At 39.7% G+C, this 22,487-nt stretch overlaps 1 protein-coding gene across 1 annotated transcript; it reads right to left on the bottom strand.

Annotated features, from left to right (window-relative positions):
• Positions 1 to 4,914: 4,914 nt before the first annotated feature.
• On the bottom strand, positions 4,915 to 6,529 carry LOC131303615 (26S proteasome non-ATPase regulatory subunit 2 homolog A-like). The gene is made up of 6 exons (XM_058330570.1): positions 6,154 to 6,529; positions 5,967 to 6,041; positions 5,618 to 5,776; positions 5,325 to 5,431; positions 5,130 to 5,234; positions 4,915 to 5,050 (listed from the first exon to the last, which is right to left on the bottom strand). The coding sequence occupies exons 1-4, from the start codon at positions 6,283 to 6,285 to the stop codon at positions 5,342 to 5,344; spliced, it is 456 nt and encodes a 151-aa protein (XP_058186553.1). The 5' UTR covers positions 6,286 to 6,529; the 3' UTR covers positions 4,915 to 5,050; positions 5,130 to 5,234; positions 5,325 to 5,341.
• Positions 6,530 to 22,487: the final 15,958 nt, after the last annotated feature.

Below are 22,487 nucleotides of genomic sequence, written 5' to 3'. Positions count from 1 at the left end.
CCAATAGTTGCGCGATTGAATGAAGCTTAAAAGTCACGAAGGAACCCTTGTCAAATCTGCCCTCAAAGGGTGGTTAAACAGGGGTTTTCCCAGGCTACACGAATCTGTCGCGCAGCATGACAGATTGACACACCTCCACTCAAACGAACATAACTTTCTGTGTAATAAGAGTTTTAAGACGATTCTAGTGGCAAATGAAAGCTGACTTCAAGACCTTCGAATCGATATAAAGTTTGAATGAAACGGACATCGGACGAGGAAGTTATGGCCATTCGAAGTGGGCTGAAATCCAGAACACGAGACAGATTGCAGACCAGTTTTCTAAAAATCACTATCAATTCAATTCTCAACGGTTTCGTATGATTCCAGCGGCATTAGAACCGGCTCTAAGTCTACTCTATTTCATACGAAGGAACCAAAATTCAAATCTGAGCTTAAGAACGCGTAAACCCCAAAAACACAGGCCCTGTTCTGCTGATTTTCAGAAATGGAAGGAACAAGCTTAAACAACGAAGCAAGATACAATCTAGGTATATAAACACCGTATAAACACATAACAAGAGTAAGAAATCCCAACCTCATGGGTTTTGAGCAAAACCCCAAAGATCCGAGCGAAACCGAAACTCCTACGTGATCCGATCGTAATTTTTCTTGGATGGATAGATAGCCCTCGTTCCGTAGAACAACTTTAATTCTCGGACTTTGTTTGGAATCATACTCCATGGAGGTGAAATTGAGGAGAGAAGATGAAGGAGAGGTGAGAGCTAGAGAGAGAGAGTGTCGGCCGAGAGAGAGAAGAAATAAAGGAGAGAATATCTCCTGGGAAATAAAAGAGAGGAAAAGATGGGAAAAATTATCCCATGCTCTCACTTCACAAATGCACACATGCACCTCTCACCTAATCATATCCTTATATCCTTTCACGAACACGTCACACCGTAAATCCACACCGTCTATCTTGACAAGTCGTACTATTGCAAAAGAAAAAAAAAAAAAATACAGGTCTCTACATGTGGTCCCGACATTTATGTAGAGACTAAAAGAACAACAATGAAAGAAGTAAAAAAGAGTGACTACACCTCAGAAATCATTTTCTTAACACATAATTTCATATTCAATATTAACCTTGTTTCATACGTCTTGCCCAGTACATTTTGACAATGTAAGCTTTATAAAAATAAATAAATATTTACAAAAGAAGTTATAGGGCTTATTAGATTATTAGATTTGAAGTAGAAAAGTAGGAGAGAATAGAGGTGTCAAATGCACGGCCCGTTTAACTCCGTGCTAACCGTGCTTCGTGCCGTGCCGTGCCGGCCCATTTATAGTATTTTGCTAAAATCGTGTCGTGCCGTGCCGTGCCGTTTGTCAATCGTGCCGTGCCATGCCGGCCCGTTTTCTTAAATCGTGTCGTGTCGTACCGGCCCGCTTGCAAATCGTGTCGTGTCGTGCCGGCCCATTTTCTTAAATCGTGTCGTGTCGTGCTGGCCCGCTTGCCAATCATGTCGTGTCGTGCCGGCCCGTTTTCTTAAATCGTGTCGTGTCGTGTCGTGTCGGCCCTTTTTCTTAAATCGTGTCGTGTCGTGCCGTGTTGGCCCGCTTGCCAATCATGTCGTGTCGTGCCGGCCCGTTTTCTTAAATCGTGTCGTGTCGTGCCGTGTTGGCCCATTTTCTTAAATCGTGTCTTGTCGTGCCATTTTCAATCGAGTCAAGACGTGCCGGCCTGTTTACTTAATCGTGTCGGGTCGGAGTGTGCCGTTTTAAATGAATTCCTTCAATGATAGATGATGATAATGTCTTGAATAGGTTGATCAATGAGAAATAGTCCCAGGATACGGATGATAATGGCTATGGAAGCTTGGTTGGTTGTTACGCTCCGTTTGAAACTTTGAATATAGATGTTATTCTTGTCTATTTGAATGTGACTTCCAATTTTTGTTCCAATTCCACACTAAGAATGATAAGAATGATGAGAATGTGACTTTCAAATATAAATGTTATTTTTGTTCCAATTCCACCCATTCAATAAGAATAATAATGATATCCCTGGACCCTGATCAATCAAATGCAAAATGAATTAAAATTTAACAATTAAAAAAATAACATTACAAATGGTCCTAACTGGAATGTACTAGAGCTGCGACACATTAACAAAACCAAGTAATCCACTTGAGAGTTACATGACTTCAAGGGCCTTCAAAACCGTGGAAACAAATCAAAAGCTCCAAAAGGGCAGTAGGGCACTAGAAGTTGTTACAATTAATTGAAGCTCACACCTACTGAAACTCTAGCAGAAAACCAAAACAACCTTCAAATCAAATCAAAAGCTCCAAAAGCATTCATTTGAACCAACATGGACGAAAGCCTCCGAATGCTTGAACTTCGGAATGCCTCAAACTGGAATGATCTTGTATAGTCTACTTGGAAGGCCAAAATCACCAAGGTACAGCCCAAAATCACACCTGCTGCTGCACACTCATTGCACTTGCACACACCTGCTACTGCACACACTCACAGCAGCAGTAGCAACAACAGTTTCACACATATATGCCAATGCACACACTCATACACATTATTCCCAAACTCCAAATAATAGGTGAAAACTGGAAGTAAAACCTGCTACACACGTGACACAACCCTTTTCATACATAGGCAGCCTCAAATATAGGCCTTTTGGCTCAGATTTTTAAGTATCATAGCCAAAAAACTCAGAGTAGCATTCAAACTGTAAAAAATGGCCCAAAAACACAAACCAAACCTGCCAAACTAGCTTAAAACTGCCCTAAACCACACCTGCTGCTGTACTGCACACACTCATTGCACTTGCACACACCTATTGCTGCACACACTCACAGCAGCAGCAACAACAATAGTTTCACACAGCAGCAGCAACAACAACAGCCCCTTTCACACACAGGACAGCCTCAAATATAGGCCTTTTGGCCCAGAAAATAGCATCAAAACTGCAGAACAACAACATGCTAAACCAAACATAGACATGGCATCAAGGTAGTAATGAAAACATGATTGGGCTCAGAAAAAATATATTTTGGGAATTAGAATGGTACTCATGGCTGCATCTAATGATACCCCGCCAAGGCGCCAAGGTATCCCCCTTAATTATAAATTGAATTTTAATTCATCATTGCCCACAAATAAGTTACACCCATGTTTAGTATGGCTATGATGATTCATGATATAATCTGAGCCTAAACTGCAAAAAACAGCATGTCAAACAGCAAGTTTCATCGGTTTTGGTGTTTGGTGGTATGCAATAATCATATATGTGTTTCACACATATATGCCAATGCACACACTCATACACATTATTCCCAAACTCCAAATAACAGGTGAAAACTGGAAGTAAAACCTGCTACACACGTGACACAGCCTTTTTCACACATAGGTAGCCTCAAATATAGGCCTTTTGGCTCAGATTTTTAAGCATCATAGCCAGAAAACTCAGAGTAGCATTCAAACCGTAAAATATGCCCCAAAAACACAAACCAAACCTGCCAAACTAGCTTAAAACTGCCCAAAATCACACCTGCTGCTGCACACACTCATTGCACTTGCACACACCTACTGCTGCACACACTCACAACAGCAGCAACAACAATAGTTTCACACAGCAGCAGCAACAACAGCAGCCCCTTTCACACATAGGCAGCCTCAAATATAGGCCTTTTGGCTCAGATTTTTAAGCATCATAGCCAAAAAACTCAGTAGCATTCAAACCATAAAAAATGCCCCAAAAACACAAACCAAACCTGTCAAACTAGCTTAAAACTGCCCAAAACCACACCTGCTGCTGCACTGCACACACTCATTGCACTTGCACACACCTACTGCTGCACACACTCACAGCAGCAGCAACAACAACAGTTTCACACAGCAGCAGCAGCAACAGCAGCCCCTTTCACACACAGGACAGCCTCAAATATAGGCCTTTTGGCCCAGAAAATAGCATCGAAACTGCAGAAGAACAACATGCTAAACCAAACATAGGCATGGCATCAAGGTAGTAATGAAAACATAATTGGGCTCAGAAAAAATATATTTTGGAAATTAGAATGGTACTCATGGCTGCATCTAATGATACCCCGCCAAGGCGCCAAGGTATCCACCTTAATTATAAATTGAATTCTAATTCATCATTGCCCACAAATAAGTTAACACCCATGTTCATAATTTTTGCATACCACCAAATACCAAAACCTATGAAACTTGCTGTTTGACATGCTGTTTTCTGCAGTTTAGGCTTAGATTATATCATGAATCATCATAGCCATACTAAACACCCATTAGGCTCAGCTTATATCATCATAGCCACAGCAAACACCAATTTGGCTCATATTATATCATCATAGCCACACTAAATACTCAGATCGTGAACAAGTTTCACTACTACCTAGCCCTGAAATTAGAAACCATGATGGGACATTGTCATTGTTACTTATAGAACATGGGTCATTAATACTTGAAGAATATGGAGCAGCAGCAGCCAGCAGTAATAGTGCATGCAAATTTAGACTCATATGAAGCATATATAGAAGTCAACAGTGCAGTGACAGTAAACACCAAAGGCTCAGATTACATCATCACAACCACACTAAACATTGAAGGCTCAGATCAGATTATATCATCATAGTACTCCGTACAATTTAGACGGCAAAGCTACAATATAAGTTATACAACTAGTCCAGTTCCTTTCAGGCCAGTGGTTGTTAGATGGGATGAGCAGTCCCAACATCTAGGTCAGCAATTGCTTTTTTTTTTTTTGACAAGAGGTTAGCAATTGCTTTCAGGAATGTAAAACGCACGACACCTTGATTATACTAATAGAAGAGTACATTTAGACGCTAAACACAAATACTTTAAGAAAAAGGCAGTAGGCAGTAGAACTCACCGGATCGCAGTCATTCTTGATACCACAGTTCACGATACCAACTCCTAACAATGCACCCGCAATGACATGGTTGTCATTACTGTGGAAATACTTGTCAAGTTGGGCAAGTCCAGAATCAACATCCCAAAGCAGTATCATACCCTACAGGGTGGAATTACGATGATAATCTTGGAATAAAAGAACTTACACAAAAAATAGATTGAGGGTGAACAGCACATACCAAACTAGCTACAGCACTGGCTTTTCCATGTTCTTTATTCTTAAAGAGCCAGTTTCCTGAAGAACCATCGCTTGAAGCTTCTGATGGGACAGTCATTAACTTATCCTACAACAATATAAGCAACAAACGTCACATGCACCCAACCTCGAAATAGTCACCTCCAATATTTTTTATACAAAAGACCAATGCTCTCACCTGCCCAAAACCAGCATTCACAAATGCATTAACGAATGTAGCTCCAAGTTCTGCCTCGCTGAATCAACACTTGCACCAGCACTAGCCCGACCGTCGAGCAAATGTGCCTAATTGATTCAAGCAAAGAACGAAGAAAACAACTTCGAATAAGACACTTGGACACACTTCAAAATTTCTTTTCAAAAGCAACAGTTAGTATAACTATCAAGTTGACGAACTATTTTTTGGCTGGACGAAACGGAAAGTTGACAGATGATATCAAGAACAAGTATGGATAACTAACAAGTACTAACCTTATAAATATCCTCAGGGGATTTAGGCTCCATGACCTCTATGTCACGAGCAAGCGTAAGATAACCTTCACTTAACTTAGTATTATTAATAATTTCTTGCAATGTCTCTCGGTCATCGTCATTTGCAGCCATCTCTTCATCAAGCTCAAAAGTTATACCCTGCATGGAACAAATTCAATAAGCAAAATCTATTTACAATCAAGGAAAATTACGTTCAGAATGCATGATTCATCAAGGATAACTTGTGTTTACATCTTTGATCATAATATTTAAGTGGGAATAACATAGAGAATACATCAACAGCAGCATTAGATCAAAGAATAGAACAAGTTAGAATACCAAGACTTACATGTCGAGCAAGGATGTAGCAAAATTGCTTCTTTCTTAGTAGATCATCACAAGATGTAAAAACCTTCTTCACATACTGCCAAGTCATACAAAGAAAATGAATAATCTCATTTTCTGGAAATGCATACGTGCACTCTACTAACAACAAAAATTCAAAACCTATAGTTTGTTGTCAATGAAGTACAAACCTGCATATTGTCCAGGAATAGAGCAATCTGAAGTGCACTAGGGTACTCTTCAAATTTCAGATAAATCGTGTATGCAATATCAAGAACTAGCATATCATCCGGTCCAGGTAGGTATCTGCAAGACATTGACATTAAAACACCAGCAGGAAGGTAAGTATCTCAGAGAGAGAGAGAGAGAGGCACAAAACTCATCTCCCATACTTGCAGCTAATGTCCTCTTAGTCATAAAAGTCACTTAATGAACATTTGGCTTAAACTAATATCAAGTAAGTTTAGTTTATCTAATTCCAAAACAATTGTCGGAAATCAGAGTGTGGTAATTACTCCACAGAGAGGACAAGTGCATCAGATGGCAACTATAATTAAATCTTAATGGAAAGCCACTGCAAAATGCAGAGATACCAAAGTAATGGTATCAAAAGAAAAGGCAACATTCAGGAAGAAAACTCAATACGGAAGCTACATTTGATTTGATGAACTGGAATGTACCAAAGCTGCGGCACTTAACTAGCATGCTGCATGCATATATGCCTTAAAGAGATATGAAACAAGTATCAAAGAGAAAAAAGGTTCTAGAGCAGTCCCTAAGAAAAAAGGTTCCTACTAAACTAGCATGTCACCATTAATCCATTGTACACATGTTTGCGCGCACAGAGAGAGAGAGAGAGAGAGAAAGAGAGAGAGAGAGAGAGAGAGAGAGAGAGAGAGAGAGAGAGAGAGAGAGAGAGAGAGAGAGAGCATACCTGATACCTCTTAGCTGTACTGTAAATCTGTGGGATTTGTGTTTGAGAATGAATGGTGATTGAAATGATGGAGGAAGGTGTGTCAGGTAGAGAAGCTAGCAGAGCATGGCATAGAAAGAGGGTAACGTGACTAACGTTTATTTGACACACATGACACAACCCTTTTTACGCATAGGGCAGCCTCAAATATATGCCTTTTGGCTCAGATTTTTAAGCATCATAGCCAGAGAACTCAGAATAGCATGCAAATCCTAAAAATTGCCCCAAAAATACAAACCAAACCTACCAAACTAGTTGAAAACTGCCCAAAACCACACCTGTTGCCACACTCACAGCAGCAGTAGCAACAACAACAGTTTCACACATATATGCCAGTGCACACACTCATACACATTATTCTCAAACTCCAAATAACAGGTGAAAACTGGAGTAAAACCTGCTACACACATGACAGCTTTTTTCACACACAGGGCAGCCTCAAATATAGGCCTTTTGGCCCAGAAAACAGCATCAAAACTGCAGAAGAACAACATGCTAAACCAAACAGAGGCATGGCATCAAGGTAGTAATGAAAACATGATTGGGCTCAGAAAAAATATATTTTGGGAATTAGAATGGTACTCATGGCTGCATTTAATGATACCCCGCCAAGGCGCCAAGGTATCCACCGTAATTATAAATTGAATTTTAATTCATCATTGCCCACAAATAAGATAACACCCATGTTCATACTTTTTTCATACCACCAAACACCAAAACCTATGAAACTTGCTGGTTGGCATGCTATTTTCTGCAGTTTAGGCTCAGATTATATCATGAATCATCACAGCCTTACTAAACACCTATTAGGCTCAGATTATATCATCATAGCCACACTAAACACCTATTAGGCTCAGATTATATCATCATAGCCACACTAAACACGAATTATGCTCAGATTATATCATCATAGCATACACTCAGATATAGAAAGAATAACACTTGGATGCGGCAACATTAAGTTGCCATTTAAGGCCTTCATAAGTTACCAGCATCAGCAATGCATCTCCCCCTAATCAGCATCGATATCAGAGTCCGAATAATAATCTCTGAATTCATCTCTAGGATGGCATTTTTGAATTCCAAGACGTGCATCCTCCCAATCTTTTAAGCATATAAGACAGTCCAATATGTCGGGAGCTAGTCTGCTCCTCCTCTCATCCAACACTCTATTACCTGCACTAAAAGCAGATTCGGAAGCCACTGAAGACACAGGTGGTGTTAGTAAATCACGTGCCATGATAGAAAGAATGGGAAATGTCTTTTCAGTTTTTTTCCACCAAGCTAAGATATCAAATGATTGTAAGTCCTCAACTGTAACTAAATTTATTTCTAAATATTGAGTAAGTTCAGATCGTGAACAAGTTTCACTACTACTTGGCCCTGAAATTAGAAACCAAGATGGGTCATTGTCATTGTTACTTGTAGAACATGGGTCATTAATACTTGAAGAATATGGAGCAGCAGTAGCAGCAGTAGTAGTGCATGCAAATTTAGACTCATATGAAGCATATATAGAAGTCAACAGTGCAATGACAGTAGAAGTAGAAGGTAATGTAATCCCTAAATTCTCACCAATCCCTTTTAAGAGCTTTTCAACACCCCTTACCTTAATCCTTGGGTCCATTACAGAAGCTACAATAAATATTTTTGGCATGTTCTCGAAATATTTGTTGAATTTATCTTCCATAGACTTACAAGCAGCTACAAAATTTGGTTTCGTTCTATGAATTTTAAGAGTGTGACTCATATTATACAAGTGATTAAGCACAAGACAAGTAGTAGGATAACGAACACCTGAGCAAGCTAAGGTAGTAGCATAAAATTTTTTCAAAAAATTCATAAACTCAAAAGCAATCTTCCAATCAGCTCGAGTTAAACCACCATCAGTACGCATATGCTTGGAATTAATATAAGCAGAAATTACATCAATGTATTCCTACAAGATTTTAACATAAGAAATGTTGAATTCCAACGAGTTTTCACATCAGTTTTGATTTGTTTTTGTTTAACGTTATAACTTACACACAATCCTTCAAATTCTTGTTGCCTAGCTGGGGAAGTAGCAATAAAAAGAATAGCATCTCTTATTTTTTCTATTTGTGGTCCTATATGTTTCAAACCATCTTGCACAACTAAGTTAATGATATGGCATACACATCGCACATGAAAAAATTGTCCAGCATGAGGAGTAGTCAAATTTTGTTTGAACAAATCAATTGAACTAGTATTAGCAGAATGGTTATCAAAAGTAATACTGAAAACTTTACCAACAATTTCAAACTCCCTAAAAACACCCATTATACATTGAAAAATGTTCATAGCATTATGAGGATACTCCATTAAACGGAAAGCAATAATTTTTTTATTCAAAATCCAATTGGAGTCTATGTAATGAGCTGTCACAGAAATGTAACCAAGATTATTTCGACCACTCCACAAATCAGAAGTAAAAGAGACTAAACTACCAAGTTTTGCAATTTCACTAGTCAAAATTTTTCTAACTTCAACAAAAGCTTTCAAAGAATCACTTCTGGTTGTATTTCTAGAAACTTTCGAAAAAAGAGGATTAAGATAATGTTTGACAAAATATTCAAATCTAATATCATCACCAAACGTAAATGGTTGTTCTGCTGCAACTACGTAACGGGTCAATCCCTCTCTCATACTAGATTGAGAATATACGAAATTCGAAGTACTACCTACGGAATGAAAACCACCAGATTCACCACTGACTTGGCCAACTATGGTATGTTTAAATTTTTTATGTTTGTTTTGTAAATGTCGTTGAAGATGCCCTACACCGCCCTTACTTACGCAGGTATAATTATTTGGACAATAATTACATACAGCTCTAGCTCCTATATTGATTCCCTCTGCATTTTTAAAGTTTTTAACTATGGTTGAATGATTCCATACCCAAGAGCGACGCCTTGTTTCACCAGACTGGGCCGATTGGATACAGCCTGTTACGCCTATAGGAGTAGAACCTACTGCAATGTTTGAAGCAGCTTCACCTACAGACTCCCTTCCCAGTGGTGGAGTTGGTCCATCATCATCCAAGTCAGGGTTTAAACCCTTATCGTCAAAATGAATGTTTTCAGGATCCACTCCCATAAAAAACTGAAAACAAAACAGAGAAAATTAGTACAATAGAATATCAGTTAATAACATCTAAATAAGTTAATAACCTACATGTCCAGAAAACCTAGAATGTACAAATAGAGCAAAATAAAAACTGTTTTCAAAATTTGACCAACTACTAATTTTAAACTAGAGTAAGTACTAAGTAGCAACTATACCAAAATAAATTGTATTCAAAACTTTAGTAAGTAGCAACTACCAATTCTACCACTATAGCAAGTACCAATTACCAATTTTACCACTATAGCAAGTGACAACATGGTATTCTTTCTTAGCTCTCACAGTACTTTTCATAACTTATACTAATGTTATTAATGAAAAACTAGTTGAAAATCTTTCCACTGTCAATCTGTCATCAAAACTAATTATCGCCTAAATGCATGCACTTAAATGTTAACCAAAAATAAAATAGTCATGATTGACAATTCTGCTCCGATAACAAGCTTTGTATTGGACACATTTGTTAATTTTCTTGAAATCGTTGTGCTCTTTTGAAGGTAAAAAAAAACCTATTTCCCATGAATAGTTCAGCAATGCTTCTCGGCAAAATCATTACAATGGCCATAAAAGTGTGACACTTGGTTCCGTGTTTCCAATTCCGTCCTTTGTTTTTTTACTGGAACAATTCCAAATGCAAACATGCCCCATGAATTGTGCACGCTTTCTCACCAACAAGTAATTGTTTCAATTTTTTTATTTCCTCTTATCAATAACATGCGGCAGTACAGGCTTCAAACATTTAGTGTATGTGTGTGTACAAAATCATCAAAAGCCATTTCGTAACCCTAATTTCTGAAATTAGTAACAAAAGTGAAAACCCCTAATTTCTTGTTACTAATTTCAAATATTACTAACAAAAGCCCTAATTTCATAACCCTAATTTCAAAAATCAGGTCAAAACCCTAATTTCAGAAACCCTAATTACAGTAGTCAGTAGATAACAATAAGTGGAGACTGGAGAGGGAAGTGATAGAGGTACCTGTGAGAGAAAGAGAGATACGGCGACTAGTTTGTGAGTCGGTGAGCAGCGGCTAAGGACCTGAGGTGATGAGAGAGTCGAATTGTCGGATAGGCAGAGACGTTGAGAGACAGAGAGAGTGAGATGATGATGGTCACTGAGTTCAGATCTGATCCCTTCAGTTGTGATGGTCACCGAGTCACGGTAGCACCAAGTCACCGAGTCACCATTTGAGATTAGAGAGAGAGAGAAAGGAGAGCAGCGAGACAGAGAGAGGTGTGACCAGTGAGTTAGAAAGAGAGAGTGAGAGTTGATTATAGTTCAGAATCCGAACGTTAGGCTCGTCAGAGGACCAGAGAGAGAACAGAGTCAAAGAGACGTTGAGACTGTTGAGTGAGAGAGAGAGAGTCTGAGTTTGAGTCTTTGAGATTGAGAGTTCGAGAGAGATCGGATCATCGGAAAATGAGACCTAGCAGACATCTCATTCTTTTTATACGATCCGTGTGATCAGGTGCATGCGAGACACCATAATCCATATGCACCAACTTATCGAAAATTCTCGTAGAGTCGTATGATGCATCACTCGAGGGCCGTCCGAGCTATTTTTTGAAAATCGGAAGTGTCTATCTTTTATGTGGAAGAGATTATATCATTCCTGCTAAAAATTAAGTAAATTGATTATCATTATATACTTGATTGTTTATAGCGTTCATTTTTTTATTAATTAATCTGCGTGTTGATGAAGGAGCTTTAAAAATCCGATAGACCCAAAAATTGGTGAGAGTCATTAAAACACAGAGAATAACAAAATGAACGGTATGGATTGTCATATTTGTTTTGTGATCGTGTGGCTAACATACGTTACACTATAGCAGAATACCTTGGTTCATAACCAACCAAGTTCAATGTATAGATTTGAAAGGTAGCTGTAGACTTTTTTTTTTTCCAAATGTTCGATCTAAACCGTTACGATTTAACGTCTTATCAAATTTATCATTCTCACTTGAATATGTGATAATCGAATGTCGGAAACCACATCATCGGAACACATTCTGTGCTTCCAGAGGCATTAAAGTCTTATAATGTACTACTTGAGGGCCACCCAAGCTATTTTTTAAAAATTGGAACCATCTAACTTTTACGTGGGAGGGATTAGATCATTCATGCCAATAATCAAGTATAATGCTTATCATTACATACTTGATCGGACGTAAACAAAATTCAATCAAATAATGAATTAGCATGCCGATGAAAGATCTTTCAAAATCCAACGCAGAAAAAAATAGAATCCCATGATTAAAACACTAAGCATAACAAAATGAACGCATTGAATGGTATTGATCATCGTGATTGTGTGGCTACTGCTTGATGGCCTTGTTTTTATATAATAGAGCTACATATTATATATTAATTTTTCAAATCTATAGCACAAGTTAATTTGTGGCATAGTGGTTTGTTTGTGTATGAAAGAATCTAAGGACTTGGGTTCAAGTCCTTGTCTAGCCAACACCTTTTAATTTATTTACTTTCCTTATTTTAACTACGTTTTTTTTTAATTTTTTGTTTGACACTTTTTTTTCTTATTTCTCGTTAGATTTGGGGTAAATAATATATGACTCTTGCACATTTCCTTTCGTACCATAAATATTTTGATAAGCTTTTTTAATTTTACTTTTTATCTTGTATTGCTAAATTTACAAACCAAATGTCCAAAGCTTATTTTACTAACAAAAACAAAACAAATATTTTTTACCGAATAAAAATTGATAATTTTTTAAAAGTAAAAAAATGATTTTTTAAAAACATGATTTTTTTTAAGAAATCATTTTTTTTAAAAAATTAAATATCTTAGTTGTTTACCTTTAAAAAAGGTAAACAAATATTTTTGACCGAATAGAAATTGTTTAATTTTTTTTAAATTAAAAAAAGCCATTTGGCTTATTTATTTTTTGTTTTTTTGTTTTTTCGTGCCTCGTGCTGTGCCCTTTCGTGCCCATGTCGTGCCCGTGCTCGTGCCTTGCTAGAACCGTGCCGTGCCGTGCCGTTCTTGTTCACTTTCCGTGCCCGTGCCTGTGCTCATCTACGACCGTGCCGTGCCGTGCCGTGCTAGGCCAACTTTCGTGTCGTGCCCGTGCTGTGCCGTCCACTTCCGTGCCCGTGCCGTGCCCCGGGCCCACTAAAACCGTGCCGTGTCGTGCCGTGCCAGGCCAAGACCGTGCCTGTTACGTGCCGTGCCGCCCCGTGCCCGTGCCGGCACGGCCCATTTGACACCTCTAGGAGAGAATGAGAGAGTAGAGAGTAGAGAGAGAGAGGGCCAGAGGGGAGAGAGAGAGAGAGAGAGAGAGAGAGAGAGTGTGTGTGTGTATGTGTGTGAGTGTGAATGCACTCTTTTAAAAAAAAAGTGTGAATGCACTGAATGGTGTTAGGTGTGCTGCGTGTGCACTTGCACATGGGGTGAGGAGAGAGACAAAGAAAAAGGGAATGTGATCCATTTCTAGGTGCGCGTGTGGGATTGTTTTTGTAAGGACCTAGTGGGCTATTGACTTTATTTGGAAAGGATTCCACAGACTACGAAATATAGAAAAGAGTTAGTTCTGAGCCTGTCACGCCCCGCCCCGCAAACGGCTCTCAAAGTGCGCCCGAGTCGCTGCGATCACGTGGCATTTCATACAGAAGACCAAACCACACCTCACAACCTATCAGAAATAAACACCCAGCGGAAGATTTAACACCTTAACATAACATAAAAAAATGAGTCAACGTATTGACCAACCAACCATTATATCGTACAACCAAGAAACAACATCTGCATTATAGTACTTAAAAAATTCTATACTTCAACACATCCACCGACGACTTACTTACAACTTGAATAAACCAACTTCTTCATCAACCACCTACAACAAACTCGACTATCCACAATGTCCAAGGCTAACCTCAAATAGAATACCAGTTATCGACCAAACTTAATTACGACCTATACAATTTAAAAGTTTTAACTATCCTTAGCTACAACTCCTTACAAATTAAGTTCTGCACCAACTAAGACACTCTACAACAACGTAATCAAAATCCCATCTGACGCTAGCAAAACGCGTCAACATGACGACCGGTCCTAATATTGGATTCCATAGTTCACCAAATCCTATGGGGTAAAAGTGCAATGCTTACTAAGTCCTTGGTGTGATTTTACTTCTTTACCCCACTTTAAATAGTAACAAATGAACACAACCCATCATTTAGGGTTTCAAATGAAAGCAGCCCCCCCTCTCTCTCCTCTCTCTCTCCTCCAGTCAGCCCGATCACCACTGGCTACTTCGCTACTCCTTCGCCGGTCTCAGCCCTGCCACCGGCCACTCCTCTGCCGGTCTCAAATCCACTACCAATTACTCCTCTTCCGGCATTCCACCCTCGCCACCTCCATGCACTTCGATGCCTCCACCGCCACCTCCATGGACATTGATGCCTCCGCCACATCTGTCTAGAACTGCAGTCGCTGTTTTTGCCGCGGTTCTTCCACCCTCGCCCCCCGTCTAACCACTCATCTCCGCTAGCGATGACTCACTGGGACGCACAGAAACCGCATCCGGTCGTGCTCCAGTATCGTGCTCCAGTCACTAGTGTCAAGAGATGCCAGGGACACGGAGCCCGCAGCCAAGATCCGTGAGTTGTTGTTGTTCTTTTTTTTTGTTTAGATCTAGGAGTTAGATAGAATTTAACACTGTTAATCATGAAGGATTAACACTGTTAATCCGGGTATTAACACTGTTAATTGGGATGTGAATTTAGCCAAAAATTAACACTGTTAATTGAGGTGTGAATTTAGACAAAAAAATTAACACTGTTAATCCGAGTATTAAAACTGTTAATCGTGGTGGATTAACACTGTTAATTCGAGTATTAACACTGTTAATTGTGGTGGCGGCGGCGGCGGCGTGGTGGCGGTGGGGGTGGTGGCATGGTGGTGGTGGCGGCGGCGTTGACGTCGTGGTGGTGGTGGCGGCGGCGGTGGCATTGTGGTAGTGGTAGTGGTGGTGGTGACGTAGTGGTGGTGGTGGTGGTGGTGGTGGAGGCGTGGTGGTGGTGGCGGCAGCGGCGGCGTGATGGTGGTGGTTGGATTGTCTCCCTCAAATCGCATTTTTTTTTTGTAAAGGGCATTTTTGTCAACAAAATAATAAAGAGGACTTACTGGGCTATGAGCTCTTTTGGCAGGACCTATGGGCTATTCTTCACCTAGACATGACCGGTCAGGAAGTTGCTCGATAGAAAATTGGGACTGGCTGTTTACACCATAATTCAGTAATTTAGTCTAATGTGATCGATTGGGTCAAAATATTACACGTGTCAGCACGTTTTAGACTAATTAATGTAAATGTGATATGAAACCTATTAAGGAAAATCAAGTGGACTGATCGACGGTTAATATTCAACTCCAGAACACGTTTCAGAGCATGTGTTACATACAGATCGTGGGCAAGACAGTTAATGCAAGTAGGCAGTTGAAGCAATTACAACATTGGGAACATGAGAGATCATGGAGAAGTAACCGCCTCGTGCAGATAGTGGAGCAAGAATAAGGAGCATGGAACCACTTAATTCAAATCGAAGGACGGAATTTCATCTGATTTGAATTTCAAGTCGATGACGGCCTATAAATACAAGAATAGAAGACATTTAGAGCCCCCAATCAATCGCCCAAAGGCTTCTACTTTTATCTGTACTTTACATTTCTTGCTCTAGGAGTAGCTTGTAACGTAACTGTCCGTTCGATTGTGTTCTCACCGTCGATCGACTTCTACCTCGAAGAATAATAAAGTCCATTTTATTGTTCTTTTTTCATCTCCATTCACTTCATTAAGTTTGCTTCCAGAGAAATCCTGAAATACAGCAAGGAACCAAACTCCACCATCATAAACACCCACATTCCAGCACACTCGATGACTCTTAGTCGACTCGCTAGAAGGAGGCTCATTACTAATTTGGAAGTAATGGCACCGGCAACAAGAAAGCAAGGTGACCGACCAACAGAGCCTCAGAATGAAGGCTTGAAAACCCAAAACGATGTGATACATCCTGAACAAAGGATGCCAGAGAATAGCCAAGGAAATGGCTTGAGTGCACCAACGGATATACAGAGCCTTTCCAGGCAGTTGGCACAGGTTTTGTCTAACCCAGAAGACGAAGCGGCACAGGAATTGATTACCCTAATGAGAAGGGTAGTTACACCCCCATCTATCATAGATGTTGATACAAATGGTGTAGTTCATGAACAGTTGCAATCTGGTGATTTGCCTAGACAGGCCCCTCAACAGGTATATTCAAACCCAGCATTTGACTCAAATATGAATGTGCATAGTCGACCATTTGTAGGTCCAACTGCTCTACGATCCACAATAAAGCCAACCAGTTTTTATCAAAATGTTCCATCTATATATGAAGTTGGAAACAGTAGTGGGAATGGTCTAAATAATGGTCTAAATCCTAGTCAGAATCCCCAGAATGGTTTCACAGGAGTCCATGTTATGAACAATGGTCAGCACATATACAGCACTGCACAAACTTTGCCAAATCATGGCAATTACACGTACCATACTATGCCAGCTGTGTCAAATAATGGAAATAGTGGCCAGTACGTTCACAATCTGCCAAATACTGGCAATGGTAACGGTCAGAATGTCCCTTTTGTACAACATCATGCACATCATGCACCAAATGTTCTTAGAGCCCCGGATCCTATAAATATTTACAGGGCACAAATATTGGAAGCCATCCAAGATGTGTACGGACCAGGGTTACGCAGGGTAGAGAAACCCATGTTTAGGAAGCCTTACCAACATTGGGTTGACAATGTTCCTCTGCCAAGGGGGTGCAAATTGCCTGAGTTATCACTTTTTAGTGGTACAAAGAACCAGTCAACAATCGAACATGTAGGCCGATTTTGCCTGCAATTAGGCGAACTAGGTTCTGATGATGTTTTTAAATTGAAATTGTTTCCGCATTCATTAACTAAGACAGCATTCACGTGGTTCATAAGCTTACCTGCAAATTCTATCTTACGTGGCAAGATATGGAAGAACAATTTCATGCTCAATATTTCAGGCACGAACCAGAGGTTTCAATTGCCGACTTGGCTAAGTTAAAACAAAAGCCAAATGAAACAGCAGAACAGTTCTTAACTAGGTTTAAGAGATTAAGAAACCAGTGCCACTGTAATGTGCCAGAGACCTAGATAGTTTGAATAGCTCAGGATGGTCTCGAGTTTAACTTTAAAAAGCAGTTTAACAGATCTAACTTCAAAGATCTATTTGAGCTTTCTATGAGAGCATCTCAATTTGAAGGTATTCTGCAGGAAGAAGAGCAATTAAAGAATACATCTCTGGGAACTTATTACCAAGATGTGGAAGGAGATATTGAAATCGATGTAGCACAAGTTGTTGGAAAGACCCCCATAATTTGTGACACTCTGGTTAAAGCAGAAAAACCAATGAATATGCCTTCATCCCAACCCAATAGGCGTGGGGGGCAAGTAAATTATAGACAGTATTCGTTTGACTTAGCACAAGCTAATCAAATATTTGATGAACTGTTAAAACAAAAGTTTATCACTTTAAGTCCTGGGCATATTATTCCTTCTGATAAAGATTGAAAAGGAAAAGAATACTGCAAATGGCACAATTCATTTAGGCATAATACTAACAATTGTGTTACATTTCGAAATTGTGTACAGGACTTGATCCAGAAAGGGTTGCTGTAGTATGCTAAAGGTGAAAAGGACCCGATGGGTATCGAATCCAACCCGTTTCCAAAGATTGAAGTGAACATGGTGACGGCCAGCCTAGCTAAAAGGCTGGGTTCCAATATTGCAAAACAGAAGCAAGGGAATGAAGATCAAATGCAGACTGAAGAAGAGTCAGCAAAGTCTCATACCTCCAGGTTCCCAAACAATTACCTCTGTATCAGGTGTGGACATGAAGTCCAGTATGGAGAAGCAATTATAGCTAAAAAGGAGCAAAAAAGTGCATTCTCCAAGTCCGGACTAAGGTTCAACACAATGGGGGGAAACGATCTCCAAATATATGTTGGGGCCAAACTGATTTATGAAGGAATAGACCCAGGGCTTTTCAACAGGATAGAGTCAGAACATTGGTTTGGGCCAGATGATGGACCATTCTTATTCAGAGGACACCCAGTGGTGCCTGCAAGGCCTGGGGTGCCTTCTTGCCAAGACCTTGAAGCAGTGGGGTACCAATTTCCCAATCGAGGGAGATACCCTAATCAAAGGGGTGTTGGTTTCAGAAGAGGCATTGGACCACGAGGAGGAGGACCTTATGGACGTGGGTGGCACCAACCTAGGATGGTAATGCCGCCTAATCATGATCATGAGGATTGGAGCACGCTTAATCACCCAAAATTCCCAGCAGAGGGTTGGTATACCAAAGTATCCAATTCACAGAAGAGAAGGCTTCAAAGGAAATTTACAACCAGGGCTTATGGTGATCCATGGGATCATGTTTTCGAATCACGAGAAAGAGTGGAACCATCAAAGGTTTCAAACATGATATGGACCCGAGAGCAAGGAGAAGCCAGTGGTCCGAAAAAGCCAACTCTCAAGCATGGGGGGCAAGAAAGTAATGCTAAAGTTTCTCCCCAGTCGACTGCCCAACCAAAGGGTAGGAAAGAGTTGAAGCAGAGCTTGAAGAAGAAGATGGAGGAATTCCAGAAACTAATGGAGGCAGATGATGATGATCTTTTTGACGAAGGATCAGAACAAGAAGATCTGATCAAAGATGCTTCCCCGTCTCCACAGAGATCTGCAACATTTGGTGAAAGTCTGGCCGCAATTCAATTCGGGTCAGTACCTATAAACTATCAGTGTAATATGATTTTAGTTCTGCCAAAGCAGTTCAAGGCCAAACCAAATCAGCCTATGAACTTGGCAGGTGATGTTGAGGATACGACCCAATCGATTGTAAAAATAATGGATAAAGAGAAGCATTCTCAGTCACAGCCCATTAACGTCGAGATAGATGAACATGGAAACAGTATCGTAGTTCTTAGAACACTTGATGATGCCTCCATAAGGCATTTGAGGCCACTATATATTAAACTTCATATGAATGGCTAGCCTATCTCAAAAGTGTTGGTCGACAATGGGGCAGTAGTCAATATTTTACCCTCTAGAATGCTGAAAGTCTTGAACAAAACCAATGACGATTTGATCCCAACAGAGGTTACAGTTGGCAATTTCGCTGGAGGATGTTCTCCTGCTAAGGGGGTCATATCTTTGCAACTGCAAATTGGGACTAGGAAGATGAATGCAACATTTTTTGTAATCGATTCGTCATCTAATTACAATGCCTTACTAGGTAGAGATTGGATCCATATAAATAGTTGTGTGCCATCTTCTTTGCATCAGGCTTTGATCTTTCTGAAGTAGGAAGAAGCAGCAGGAATGGAGGTCTTTTGGGCAGACTGACATCCATTTAAAGCAGAGACTAACAATATCGAAGCAGATCTCTACAACGAACATTTGTGGCCAACGAGGATAGAAGACTCAGAAGTTAGGTCTAATCAAGTTGGGGTAACTGAGAGTCAATTCCTCACATAAATTAAAGAAGGATTCCAGGAGCTAAGTAAGGATTTCACCAGGCCTAACATTATATCAAGGCCTGTCAAAAGCGACCAACAAGTTTTTAATGTTTAGAAATCTATTAATACAGGAAACGAAGAGTTGGCTACTGTTAAAGCCATTTTTAAGAGATTGTTTTCTTTTCTTGTTGACAGAAAGTTGCAGGCAGACGAGCCTATTTCTTGTAATTGGGCTGAATGTGTTTTTGATGATAGCCCATTAAACATGAAAGAGTTAGGTCTAGCAGACTTGAAACCAGCACCGGCTAAGCTGAATGATGATGGGGCCCAGGTGAAGGATCCCACGGAAGAGGTAAACTTAGGAACTCCAGAAGATCCTAAGATCACGTATGTAAATGCTACTTTGCCTGATGAAATAAAGGAGAAGTTTAAGTATTTGTTGCAAAAATTTAAAGATTGCTTTGCTTGGAGTTATGATGAAATGCCAGGTTTAGATAGATCTTTAGTCGAGCACAAAATACCTATAAAAGAGAATTATGTACCTTTTAAACAGGCACCCAGAAGAATGAAAGATGACGTTCTTCCTCAAGTCAAAAAAGAAATGGAACGTTTATTCGAGGTAAAGTTCATTCGACCGGTCAAATATGCTGAATGGGTCTCAAATGTTGTCCCAGTATTAAAAAAGAATGGGAAAGTTAGAGTTTGTGTTGACTTCAGAGACCTAAATACCGCATCACCAAAAGATGAATATCCAATGCCTGTTGCTGATTTGCTAGTCAATGCAACGGTAGGGTACCAAATGCTGTCCTTCATGGACGGTAATGCTGGCTACAATCAAGTATATATAGCAGAAGAAGATACACATAAAACAGCATTTAGATGTCCTGGATATATAGGAACGTTCGAATGGGTGGTTATGGCTTTCGGATTAAAAAACGCAGGAGCAACCTATCAAAGAGTTATGAATTTGATTTTTCATGATTTTCTACACAAATTCTTGGAAGTTTATATAGATGACGTGGTTGTGACGTCAAATTCAATTGATGAGCACTTACATCATCTTGAACAGACTCTAGAAAGGATGAGGCGTTACAATTTAAAAATGAATCCCTTAAAATATGCGTTTGGTGTTACAGCAGGAAACTTTTTGGGATTCTTGGTGCATCAAAAAGGGATTGAGGTTGATAAAACTAAAGCTGATGCTATCTTGAAAGCACAAGCCCCAACCAATATAGAAGAGCTCCAACAGTACTTGGGAAAGATTAATTTCCTTCAAAGATTTATTGCTAATCTATCTGGGAAAACAATGGCATTCTCCCTGTTGTTAAAATTGAAGTCAGAAAAGGATTTCAGATGGGAACAAGAGCATCAAAAAGCTTTTGATATTTTAAAACAATCATTGGTAACGCCCCCTGTTCTGATGCCTCCAATAAATGGAAAACCATTGAAACTATACATATCAGCGACACACCATTCAATTGCAAGTTTATTAGCTCAGGATAATGAACAAGGCCGAGAGCAATCGATTTACTACCTAAGTAGAAGGTTAAATGATTGTGAAAGTAGGTATTCATGTGTTGAGAAGATTTGTTTGGCATTATATTTTTCAGCGATTAAGTTGAGGCATTACCTTTTGCCGGCTAGGATAAAGATCATTTCCCAAACGGATATAATAAAGTACATTTTGTCTAGGCCCATTTTAAGGGGAAGACAAGGGAAATGGATATTAGCCTTAATCGAGTATGACTTTGAATACGTGCCTCAAAAGGCAGTGAAAGGACAAGCCTTGGCAGATTTCCTATCCGAGCATCCAAATCTACCCCTGGAAGAGGATACCTTTGAAGTGCATTTTTTGGAGCTTAGGCCTTGGCGATTGTCTTTTGATGGTTCAAAAACAGACAATGGAGTTAGGGCAGGCGTTGTCTTGACATCTCCAAAGGGAGAAATGTTGCAGTTCTCTTTCCAACTTGATGAGAGTAGAGTTCTGACAAATAATCAAGTAGAATATGAGGCCTTAATCATAGGCCTAGAAATAGCAAAAGATTTGAATATACGATATCTGAAAGTCTCTGGGAATTCACAATTGATCATTCGACAAGTTACAGGGCATTATAAGTGCAATAATCCCTTATTGAGTTTGCAACTTGAAAAAGTTCGACGCCTTGCTCGAAACTTTGATGAGATATGTTTTCAGCATATCTTGAGACTTCAAAATAGTGAGGCCAATCAAATGGCTCAAGCAGCTTCAGGAGTTGAAATTCCTGAAGGGGACATGGAGAGAGTAATCAGAATCCAAAAAAGGTATTTACCCTTCTCAGTGGAGAGGGAAAAGGATCGATTGGATGTAATGATAATCGATGTTTCTGATGATTGGATGATTCCAATAAAGAATTATCTTCTAAATCCTAATGAGAAAGTAGAAAGGATTGTCAGGTGCAGGTCCATCAATTATGTTCTGTTAGGACAGGATTTGTATAGAAGAACTTCTGATGGTCTACTACTGTTGTGTGTTAGCAAAGACCAATCAATGAGAATCATGGGAGAGGTCCATGAAGGAACCTGTGGTGCCCATCAAGCTGGTGATAAAATGAGATGGTTAATTAAGAGACACGGATATTATTGGCCAAACATCCGAGCTGATTGCATTCAGTATGCTAAAGGTTGCCAACAATGTCAAAGGCATGGACCTATCCAAAGGATACCTGCCCATCAATTGCAATCGATTATTAAACCTTGGCCGTTCAGAGGCTGGGCAATCGATATGATAGGAGAAATCCACCCAGCATCTTCATTACAGCACCAATTTGTTATAGTAACAACTGATTACTTCACAAAGTGGACAGAGGCAATACCTTTAAAAG

The sequence above is a fragment of the Rhododendron vialii genome, chromosome 10a, assembly GCF_030253575.1.
Source record: "Rhododendron vialii isolate Sample 1 chromosome 10a, ASM3025357v1".
Taxonomy (NCBI): domain Eukaryota; kingdom Viridiplantae; phylum Streptophyta; class Magnoliopsida; order Ericales; family Ericaceae; genus Rhododendron; species Rhododendron vialii.
Note: the sequence above shows the minus strand (reverse complement) of the source record. Positions and strands in the feature narration are given on the sequence as shown.

Bases quoted from the DNA above. Each gene is read 5' to 3' on its own strand.
- LOC131303615 (XM_058330570.1), bottom strand. From the start codon at position 6,285: ATGTCAATGTCTTGCAGATACCTACCTGGACCGGATGATATGCTAGTT. The intron at 6,042-6,153 runs GTTTGTACTTCA...ATGACTTGGCAG, and splicing joins TATTCCTGGACAATATGCAG to TATGTGAAGAAGGTTTTTAC. The intron at 5,777-5,966 runs GTAAGTCTTGGT...TGTTCCATGCAG, and splicing joins GCTACATCCTTGCTCGACAT to GGTATAACTTTTGAGCTTGA.